The 11,593-nt window shown below is 31.3% G+C and overlaps 2 protein-coding genes across 2 annotated transcripts in view; one reads left to right on the plus strand and one right to left on the minus strand.

Annotated features, from left to right (window-relative positions):
- Positions 1-2,662: 2,662 nt before the first annotated feature.
- Positions 2,663-11,593, minus strand: part of LOC108688562 — a 10,593-nt gene continuing 1,662 nt past the window's right edge. Inside the window, exons 2-6 of the mRNA XM_018194864.1 lie at positions 9,074-9,179; positions 5,564-5,772; positions 5,355-5,456; positions 3,983-4,164; positions 2,663-2,926 (exon numbers count right to left, since the gene is read on the minus strand). Of these exons, the coding sequence (XP_018050353.1) occupies positions 2,770-2,926; positions 3,983-4,164; positions 5,355-5,456; positions 5,564-5,772; positions 9,074-9,179 (756 nt within the window). The 3' untranslated portion in view covers positions 2,663-2,769. The remainder of the gene's footprint in view (positions 2,927-3,982; positions 4,165-5,354; positions 5,457-5,563; positions 5,773-9,073; positions 9,180-11,593) is intronic.
- LOC108688563 lies at positions 5,741-8,503 on the plus strand. Its single transcript, XM_018194865.1, has 4 exons — positions 5,741-5,802; positions 6,611-6,862; positions 7,070-7,611; positions 7,824-8,503. Exons 2-4 carry the CDS (start codon positions 6,618-6,620, stop codon positions 8,333-8,335), a joined length of 1,299 nt encoding a protein of 432 aa, XP_018050354.1. The 5' UTR covers positions 5,741-5,802; positions 6,611-6,617; the 3' UTR covers positions 8,336-8,503.

The following is an 11,593-nucleotide window of genomic DNA, read 5'->3' on the forward strand; positions in this document are numbered from 1 at the left end:
TATATATATGTATATTCCTATAAAATTTAATTTAATTAATTATTTTATAGCGGGCACAGTAACACTTATCTTTTCTTCATCACTAACATTGAACATCGCATGTCTTTCATTGTCAGTATTTATAATATACATTGCAAGAAATATATAAATAATACGGATTTTTTTTTAAATATTGATGAGAATCAGAGAAACACACAATTAGTGATTCGGAAAATTTGAAATATTTATGTGAATCATAATTCAAAATCAGAAACAAAATTGAACAATTTTCTGATTCTGAGAATTCGAGAATATTTTTCTTATTAATTATTACTTAATTACGATACATATACATACAAAAAAGTATTGGCCCAAAACTGGAATGCGTCTACTACCGTTGTTAGTTAAAAGTTAATTCACGCGCCTATTCCAAAGTTTAACATCACTATGCAGCCATATATAGCGTCTAAAAATAACATTTATGTCGTCCACGTTTTTGGATTAATATGCCATCTATCAAGAATGAGACAAGTTACAGTATTGATAGCTCAAGAATCCGTTAGATGACTCTTAATGTACTAAAATGGATTTTCTCTTTGTTCAACTGATGAGATTTTTATTAAAAATTAGTTGCTACAATTGCATGAAATAATCTCAATTTAATAATTAAGAAAAAAGTACAATTTTTTATAAATGATAACATTTGTATCATGCTATCCGATATGTTGTTATATTTTTCACACACGTTAGACGCGCGAAAAATAAAGATCATGTGCGTATATACTGAATATATAGTTTTAAAAAAGATAAATATTTATAATTATTATCACTTTTTTTATTTCGTTGATTGCACAAGTAAAGCATTCGCGAGTGTAAACGATATTGGAAAGGGAAAAAGGAATGTGACCTTTCGAGTAGAAAGAGAGAAAAAAGGAAAGTGAAAGAGAGAGAAGAATAGAGAGAAACGTTGCACGTAACAAGGACAATCACTAAACTTGTCAAGAGAGCAACTTTTTTTTTAATTGTTTGAATATTTTCCTTCATAAATCATATTACGTAATTATAACTATCGTCGTTTAAAATTTACTTGTCATTGTCGTCGATATGTCACAATCGATATCTGCGCAAGCGTGCACTTGATCAATCGCATGCAACATGGCGGCTGGCGATAATCGCTTTCGCGCCTTTTGTCAGCTGTTGACATCACGTAGATGTCAACAAACGGACGAACTTTTTCAGATTTTATGAAAATATCACGGATCGAGTATAATAACCGACAGCGACGTGAAATGCCAAGGTGACATATAATGGAAGAACGAGAAGTAAAACGGATAAAGTCTACGAAGGAATCAGCTATCTCTGACATTGTGTCTTCTATCGGTAAGTTAATCAAAACTATAGTATATAAATTTCTCTCGTGTGATTTCTATAACAGTTCGATAGAAAGGAATATGGGAATAGAATGAAGTATTAGAAAGCTCCATTAGAGGATTTTATAGAAAATGCTTCATAAATAATTCTTCGTATTTCTTACCTATAACGTGAAATTACAATATTTTGTATATTGATATTAAGATATAAACTTCTCTCTCTGTGATTCTATGATTGATGGAATGGAATAAAATGGGAATAAAATGAGATAGTTCATTTCATCATAGAAATTTTGATAGTTCATTCAGAGAAATTTTATAAGAAATGTTTAGATAAAAATTTATATTTCTTACTGACATGAAATTCTATGATATGATTTTATATGTTGATTGAAATGTAGACTTCTCTCTCATGTGATTTCTATGATAATTTGATGGGAAAAATAATATGGGAATAGAACGAAGTATCTAAAAGCTAAGAAAAATTTTATAGGAAATGTCTTTTACAGATAATTTGATATTTCTTATTGAAATAGTATGATATGATTTTATATGTTAATATATATAATTGTATTATGTTTTAGATAAAATAACCAACTCTCTTAAATCTATCAGTAAAAGCTACAGCAACATTCTGAGTGCGAACACTGCTGTTGTTACATATTTGTACAATGCTGAGAAACGTGAAAAGACAATAAATCAAAGTACAGAAGATCTAGACTCTACATTAATCAGAGAGGAACAATAATTGAGTATAACAATTGTATTTGTCCAATTGTAATTAATAATAAGAATTTTATAATATGATTTAGATGTAAATACTAATTAACGAATATATGTGATGTAATTGATAATCCTGCATGTGTGTCATGTTATAAATTTATTGCTATGTCACGTATGATAAAGGTAAATAACAAGTAATTTGTTCATCGTAACTATAAATACAAAAAGAAATAACTATGACATAAATAACATTGACAAAATCTTGTGGCGGTCATTTTCTTATTATATCACAATGTCTCTTGACTTAATTATTTTACAGTCAACATACAATAGTTTAGTACGAAAACACCTTGGAATTAGAAAAACATGTCGTTCTGCGATTTGGAGGTAGAACTATAAATGTAATATTTCTTTTACCACTAAATCGCAGAAGAAATTGCTCATTGCTATATATATTAAAAACAAGAGAAACAAAAAAGAATTACAGTTACAGAATTTGCAACATATTTTACATTATGAATAAAATTATGACAATTGTAAAATTAATTAATTGTAAAATTGAGAGAATTTAACTGTTTCAGTTATCAGGTATGGAATTGTTGAGGCGTCTCGTCTTTATGTAATAAAACAATTAACAAATTAATTATAGATCGTTTTAGCAGTCTTGTAATCCGTCGCGTGTCCGTCTGAATTCTTGTCACTTGTATTCGGGATCTTCCTTCTGTTTTCTTCTGGGATCCGATGGGTCCAAAGGGATTATCACCGTCCGCCTGTTTTCTGGTCGACGGTCAGTGAAATTGTAATTCGTCGGCGCGAACCTGTTTACTGGTCTAGACAACATTATCGGTCCACATCTGGAACATTTGCGGTTACGTGCCAATAATTATGGAGAATGTACTGTAATATCATGCCAAATTGCGTGAATTGAAAATGTAGGACACTTCACAATCTCTCAATCTTAGGTTTCCATAAAGTTCTGCTGATTTTTATCGTTATTATTTTTTTAAATTTATTTAAAGCGGTAATCCTTGTTAGTAGAATACAAATATATTCTGCCTCCAAAGTGTTACATTATTATAGATATTAGTTAAGTGCATATACATCACATATGAAGTATACGCCGTTTTAGTTTAACCTTACATTACTCGCGTGATTTTTATAATTACTCTCTATGATGTTTCTAACATCTCAACATTATATCTAAATTTTTATTGTAACTTTTTATGATTTACAATTAAATGAAAACTAATATTTTATACATCCTTTATTTAGGTAAAAATAATTGAAAATTTTACTCAACAAATGTAGTACACGTTACGTGTATTATATAGTTTGAGTAAAATTTTTCTTGAAGAGAAAGAAGAACGTTCTCTGGAATATAGCCTTAATTGTGAAATAATTTTTTAATTTAATAATAAAAATAATAAATTAATAAATATAGTGTATATAAATATCATCTATAAATTTAACGAATTTATAAAACTGGAATCTCTCTGGACATCTCTCGCGAGTAATGAAGAGTTAATGACTAAGCGATGAGAAAACTTTTGCGACGAGAAGCAAATTTCATTGTCATCCAAAATGTTTGGCGAACTATGTCGCTCAGTGAAGGACAGCGGCGTGAAGAAATCGGAAAGTGCTTTCGCTCACGTGCAAATACCTATACGTACGAGATAGAAGGAAAGCGCGAATATGGGACGCATAGAATCGCGTGTGAAGCATAAGAAAAAAGTAAAACTTGCGAAAATTCGTGCAAAAGACGAAGTGGACGATCGAAATAAATTCAGAATATTTAGGTGGACGAGAAATAAATCGGTGCGTTCGCAAATCATGATTAAATAATGACGTGCAATGAAAAAGGAGAACGCCTTATCCTTTAGCAGATAGTCCCCTATTCTGTTGGCTCACACCTGCACGTGTTGGGGTTGAAGTAGTATCCAGTGGTGCATGGCTCGATGATCCTACACGTGCAAACGCAGAGAGTCGAGTTCCAGATCTTCGTATCGTTCTTACGGCACTTCTCTTCCTCGTCCACATTGTTGCAGGCACACTTGCAGTTGTGCGGCTCGTAATGTTGCTTATCATTGCAGTGCTGAAAGCAACAAGGAAAACCGACGTGGCATGAATCATCGACGAAAAAGAGTGTCAACACTTATCATGCTCGTACAAACACGGTTGAATTTCGCTTGTCCTCCGCATTGACACACTTTGCGAGCGTTCGCGCACGTTGCAAGGAAGCGACAATTGTAGCAATCAGCGAAATTGGTATATATTGAGAAACGACCTTAGCCTCTCAGATAACCAAAGACCAAAATCAAGACATACGACATTTTCGCAAAAATGACTTTAAACTGTCTCTCAAAAAAAATTTTTATATGGAAAAGTATAAATTTCCAATTCCAGTCACTTTTTTGCAAAGAATATACACCTAATGCGTTCTTAATCTGAATTATATTCCTGACAATACAAAGTTTAAAGGACATAAGACATCTTATGAGATGCCCAAAAGGGCATCATTATGTCCTGCTTTTAAACTTTTATGTTCATTTCACTTCATAATTCAGATTAAGGATATGCTAGGTATACTCTCTGCAAAATAGAATTAGAAACGTATGCTTTTCATATAAAAAAAGAATCTCAGCTCAAATAAATTGACGATACTAACATTATATATATGTATATATCTTGTTATTGAAATAATTTTCGATCCAGATTTTTGATCGCCATTGAACTTCTTATTTTCAAATATAATAAAAAAACAAATACATATAGGAAAACTATAATTTTAATTCATTTTGTTAAAAAGTATAAATCTGTAATAAATCTTTAAATATTGTACTGTGTACATTGAACACCGTGCAAATGATCTTAATGCTTACTAACACATCTTTTAGAGAGAATCTTAGAATTTTTTTTATATCTCACATCTCTTTGCATCTGCGATTATATAATATCTCAAGTAATTGAAACGTCAATTTCGCAATATATCCGAAGGACGAGCGAGGATGCAGATGAACACGTGGAAAATGTGATTCATGCCTTTGAAATGCCTATTATTCCGTTTCTAATTTTCGTGCATTGTTGAGACGCTTGAAAACGGAACCCGTGTTTCTTTCAGCCGGCCGGCTGACGTAAATTGTTTTCAAGTGATGCGATACATATAATATATGCATCGTGAGAAACAATGAACACGACAAGACGATGTGAAACTCATAAATGACACGGCTCGGTTAAGCAGCAAGACATTAATTAACCACTAATTATCGGTCGCCATCAAATTACCTCTTCCTTGATTTTGCAATCGCACTTGCATTTAGTGTGCTCCTCCACCGGCACAATTTGTCGTCCCCGATAGTCCATATCGATCAGCGACGTCACGATCACCTTGAGACAACGTAAGAAAACATGTTCAATTATTGCTCTTTCTCAAGTTGATTGCTCACACTATTATACACATTTTCATTCGTGCTCTTTAACTCAATATTGATTACTTCGAAGTTCCGCATTTCTGTAGCTGTTGGCTGACACGAGAGCAGAGGACTAATGCAACAACCGCCACATCTTTTGATCCGTGTGCAGAGTGGGAAGACGAATGTCGAAGGATCGTCGTCCACTTTTAGGGAAACGAGTTGTAGCTCGGGCATGCACTTGGCTGGCACTGGTATCATTGCGTTCGATCGTTCCTCACCTCCGAATCTATCTGGAAAGAATTCTTATTTATATCTTAAACGTAATCAAAAAAAAACTTTCTTTTTTACACTACCGAAGATATGACATAGTCTCCAGTTTACGTAATAGAAAATATGTTTCATAATATGTAGAAAACAAGCTGTTAAATGTATTAATTTCCAAGTAGATAATATTAATTATCAAATGTTTTGTAAATGTCTTCAAGAAAAGAACGATTTTTCTGAAGTATGTAAAAATATATCTAGATACAAATCTGTGAAAATAATTTTATTGAATTATCAAAATAATTTATATAGAACACATAAACCTAATGTACAATATGCACTTCGCTACCTGTTTCTTGCTTTCATTGCTTTTTATCTCCTGTCTTTTTGTTTCATATCTTGTTTTTTTATTTTCTGTCACACGAGATAAAGTTGACGAAGAGACTTTGGAAGAGACAAGAAATATGATATCGATAAAATGGAAAGAAAAAAGTAAAAGATAAAATATAGAAAATAAAAAGCACATTATAAATTAGATTTCAAGCATGATGAGCAGTGTTGCGAAAATTTTGACATAGCAATTATTTTTAACATCTTACATAATTATTATTTTGGTGATTCAAAAAATAATTTTTAGATCTGTATCAACTAAATTTTTAGAAAAATTGTCCTTTCCATATTGTATTTATTATTGTAAGAATTAACATTTAATTTATTAGTTGTAACAAGTTATGTTATTAAAACAGTATTAACTTGTTAAGAGATAAACAAAATCATATATATAATCAGAAGTTTATTATTAAATTGGTATTAGATTCTTTCTAGATAGCGATTATTTTTAAAAATAAGATTATTTTTTTTAAGGCGGAAAATGGTCAATGAACATGCCGAAGCAATTTCAATCGCAAACTATTATTTCATGTTGGTCGATGGAATGGTTCCCGGTTTTAAGGATCATCTTGCAGAGCATGTAGTACTCAAATGGTTCGGGAAAGTGATTACGGGAAGAAAAAAAGTAACTGCCTTTATGCTGTCCAATAAAACGGAATCTTTTCACAAATTTTCTGATATTATGCCAATTTCCGGTATCTCTCACAAAAGTGAACAGTTGAATCGGTGAGGACATTGAAATTAATGATAAATTATGCATATATTCATAATTGCATTTGTCAATTATATTGTCCAAGTTTATGAAACAACAAACATCTTTATCAAAAAATTAGTTAATACATGTTATTATTGGATACGTGCACAATAAATGCATTTGAGGAAGTTTAACACTTATTAGATGGTCTCACGCACGTACCTATAATTTTTGCGTAGGAAGATAAACCAGTCCTTAGAACAGAACAATAACTGCGGAACCTCCACGAGCGATTATTTACCGGCTCGTTCTTCACATGAGAGTGAAATGTCAACGACCCACGTAAAAGATTGTGATGACCAGAAAAGCAATGTGAACGATGCAATTTCTATAGACGAAGCAGCTTCTAACGGATGCAAATTTCAAGATAAAAAAGGAAAAGAAAAACTGAAAACTTTAATAGATAGATTTAAGGATGTGAATACCAATATCGACATGCATCAAAACAAATTTAGTGCAATCGTCGAGATGGATGACCAGAGTCGTGATCTTAACGAGGGCGATCTCTATAATCTTTTCGAGCCCGAGATTACGTCTCAGCAAGTCGTCGGCAAGAACATTAATAGGATAAAATTGAAAGAGGAAATGGCACCAACTGTCAGAGCCATCAACAGAGAACTTGATCAAGCAGATGGACCTGTTACTGAAGCTAACACGACTAACAATAAGTACCTGGAAGCGAATGGAGAGATAAAATTTATACGAATGAATACACAAACAGGTAGAAATAAATTTAATTAAAAATAATCATCGGATGGATATATATATATATATATATAATATTTTATTATTGTTCAGACATTGCTCTTTAGAATATTTTAAATTAAATTTTATATAAAAGATGTAAATTACATATAAATGAAATTACAGAAATAATTTTTATATATTTTACCAATAATATAAATATTAGAAATGTTAAATTATATTTTTTAGATTCTCTATATCATTGGTCAAATTCATTTATTAAAAAGAAAATCTGGATACGAAAATGCAAGCTGCAGATCATGTATTCGCTTCTAAATGATGACAATTCGTCGAAGATTGCTAGAAAATGTCATAATGCACAGAAAAATGATTGTGTTGCTCGCAAATCAGAACTTTCGACTAAGATATGTCACGATACAGATAAAACACAGGAAAGTAAATTGCCAAGTTTAGAAGAGGCGATTCAAATTAGCAACACATTAATACCAGATGTAAATCATTTCGGTGGTTATCTACAACCTTTAAACTTCTTAGAGGATCGCGAAAATTTTTTAAAACTTTTCGAGGCTGAAATAGCGAAAAAAAATCCCAATATGCATTTTTGCTTGCGTTATGTCAACAATAAATTGATTTCCCATTGTCCAAATAAAAAACCATTTAATGTCATGTATCAAATTCATGAGATCGTTTATTCGAAGGTCCAAGTTAATATATCTAACACACAAGAAATAACAATATAAAACTATCGCACAAGCTTGTGGCTAAATGACGATGATTGGACGTATTTGCTCTTAGTTAGATAATATCGTCAGGGGAATCAATTGGCCGGATACGCGAATTTTCATTTGTAACGGAAAGGCTGTTTCCTGTATTAATCGAAAAATCATTTAACTCTTGCAAGATTGAAAAATATATTTTAAGCATGCAATATTTATTTTATAATTACATAGTATTTAATTCACATGCACTGAAAATCAAAATATGTACGTATGATTTATGTTATTAGATGATCTCAGTTTACAATGATAATTACGCGTTTGTATAAACAATGGAATAATCAAAAGATCTATTGCGCCGCGATTTAATTTATGTTTCTGCTTAGATAATAAAATACTGATCTTATCACGATCTTATCTTTATTTGTATCTTTATGAACTTAATTAATTTCCCTATGATAATGGTATATAATTGTAATGCATTTAATAATTAATATGCAATTGTACGAGATGTTGGAACATGATGAAGAATATTAATATATTTCCAAATGTTTGTTTGGCGACGCATTTTCTAATTTTTTATAATTATAATAATAAGATTTTTATCCTTGATGTTTCTATTCAATAAAGTGGAATTTGCAACGAGTAAATCTGGTTTACTCCTTCTTATTTACAATGAGTTTTCCTTAAGATTATTTACCATTGCATTATTTATATTTGCATTTAGAAAACAAAGATAACGCAGTAGCGAATTATACTTACTGGCAAATGTGATACCCTTTTCGTGCTGTGAAACACCGTGAAGAAGCTGCAGAAACTCCTCCAACGAGTCTATCGTATTTAATTTAGCAGCTAAATCGAGTGGTATCTAAAAAATAAATTATTACATATATATTATATACATTGTTAGAAGATATGATTAGATTATATTCTAAGCACAGAACACACTGGGTCATAAGTTGCGTCTTATATGACCAAGCAGAAAATCTGAGATTGTGGTCGAAAGCTATCGAAAATAAAAGTTGTTTCAAAATACTTTAGATTAACAAGTTTGCGGTCAACAAGTTTCTTGTATTCTATTCTGTATGCTGTATTTCGAAAAATTTAATATTCAAGAGTTTTAGTGATAATATTCATTTGCAACAATATAATTTTATAAGAACCTAAACTTATATTGTTGCGATTTACATTTATAAAATTGAAGAAATAAGTAACTAACAACTTTGTTGAAGTATCTAATAATTTAACTGTAGATACAGATTTAAAAATAATTTTGTTGGATTGAAAAAGTAATTATGTAAAATGCTCAAGTTAATTGCAAAATCTTTTTTTCCATGTAATTAGTTTATTAATTCGCGGTCAGCAATTTTCCTGCGTATTTATATTAGCTGTATTGGGAAACTTAATGTGCGTAAGCCAATATAAATATAAAATAGAATTTTCTTAAGAACTCATTTCGATTCGAACGTGCAAGATTAGAAAAAAAATGAAGAAACGATAAATCTTAATGGATCATACCTGGCTAGAATAACCACGGTTATTTCTTTCCTAGATATAATCTCATAAATATTGACTAAAAGAATAAAAATAAAATTAAATTCCTCGGGGTATTCCCGCAGATTGTGAGTCATCCTGTTCGATCGCAGATACTCAAGATATGCATGTATGATTATGAAGTAAATGATAAAACAAATGTCAATGCACGTTACACAAAAAATTCAAATTTTAAGACAAAAATAGATTTGCTTCATTCTATTAAGCTTTTTTTTTTCATATGAATTGTATTTAGACTAAAACAATGAAATTTTTGTTTCGTAATCAACAATGATCTCGATTTATTGCAATCTATAACACGTTGTATATAAAATATGTTAGTTTATATGTACATAAAGTTTAATTTTGGAATAGTTTTTTAATTGTTCTCTTTGCTAAAGAATTATTAGTAACATATATGTAGAAAAGAAATCGATATCAGATCAATAAGTATCTATAATTAAAGGTACATACATATATCAGCTTTAGGACTTTGCATAGTTATCCTATTAGTCATTGATAACCACTGCTTTAAATGGATGTTAAATCACTTTTAGCTTCGATATCACGATTCAAACAGGTTTTTAGAATGAATCGTTATACTACAAGTTATCAAAAAGAAGCAATAAACTTATACAAATTTAACGAGCACTTTGAGACTTGAGAAGCATTAGCATCTATTATATTAATCTATTATTAGCAACAAATATTTCATGTATTCATTAAATCGGATATACACATTCCAAAGTTTAGTTCGTCCAAAAGAATAATTTTTGATTAGTCGAAATTTTAAATTCGAAAATTTAAATTTGTAAACAGAAACAAGATCGATTCAAAATTAATTTAAGAATGTACTCTGGAATTTTAACGCGAATTTCATGAAATATGTTCACGTTTTACGACCGCATTCACTTTCATCGATAAAGCACGCATTTAGCATATACATATAGTTTACATTATATACATCTATAATAGAATCAGAGAAATAAATACGCGCTATTTTGATAAAAGAAATGTGAATGCAGACTTTATTATTATCTATGAGAAACGAGTACTCTTTGTATAATAAAAGTATAATGCCTCCGGAAGTAATGTTGCTACTTTGATTTCGAAGCAAATATATATTTTTTCATGCGAGCGTAAACGCAGCCTCATGGGATTTGGGAAACAGGTTGGACGCGTTTACGTTATCGAAAATTCCGCGTCCCGCAGACGCACTGTATTTCCTGGAAATGACAATCCTCGGCGCAAGAAACTTGGCGGCGCCATTCTGAACCCGTTCTGGTCTCGACTTTCGAGCACGTTTCGCGTGCTTGAAATGTCCAAATCACGCTTATAATCTCATAGAACTTTCGCCAGAAATGAACGACTTTGCGATAATGACCGCGAATGATCGCAGTTTTTTCCTTAATGAAAGGTGCCTCTCGACTCGTCGGAATAACCCTGGTTTCGACCTTGCCAGGAAGCAAGGCTGTGCCTTCAGTTTAATGCTTAGGCGCCGTTATGTTTTATTAATCGCAGCCTCGATTTCGCTACTGACTCAGCGAGATACTATGATGACGATACTGTAATTATCATATGAAGCCTAACAGTTACTATTGATATAACGATTTTTTCCCAAGTCAGTAACTAGTCAGCAACTACTCAGTTGCACGTGGATTTACTATTCCACGCTATTTTTTTTGCGCCTAGAGAGAGAGAGAGAGAGAGAGAGAGAGAGAGAGAGAGAGAGAGAGAGAGAGAGAGAGA

The sequence above is a fragment of the Atta colombica genome, unplaced genomic scaffold (assembly GCF_001594045.1).
Source record: "Atta colombica isolate Treedump-2 unplaced genomic scaffold, Acol1.0 scaffold236, whole genome shotgun sequence".
Lineage (NCBI taxonomy): Eukaryota > Metazoa > Arthropoda > Insecta > Hymenoptera > Formicidae > Atta > Atta colombica.

Excerpts from the sequence above, each read along its gene's own strand:
- LOC108688563 (XM_018194865.1), top strand. The coding sequence starts at position 6,618 with ATGGTCAATGAACATGCCGAAGCAATTTCAATCGCAAACTATTATTTC. Across the intron at positions 6,863-7,069 it reads AAAAGTGAACAGTTGAATCG|GAAGATAAACCAGTCCTTAG; the intron begins GTGAGGACATTG and ends ATTTTTGCGTAG. Across the intron at positions 7,612-7,823 it reads ACGAATGAATACACAAACAG|ATTCTCTATATCATTGGTCA; the intron begins GTAGAAATAAAT and ends TATATTTTTTAG.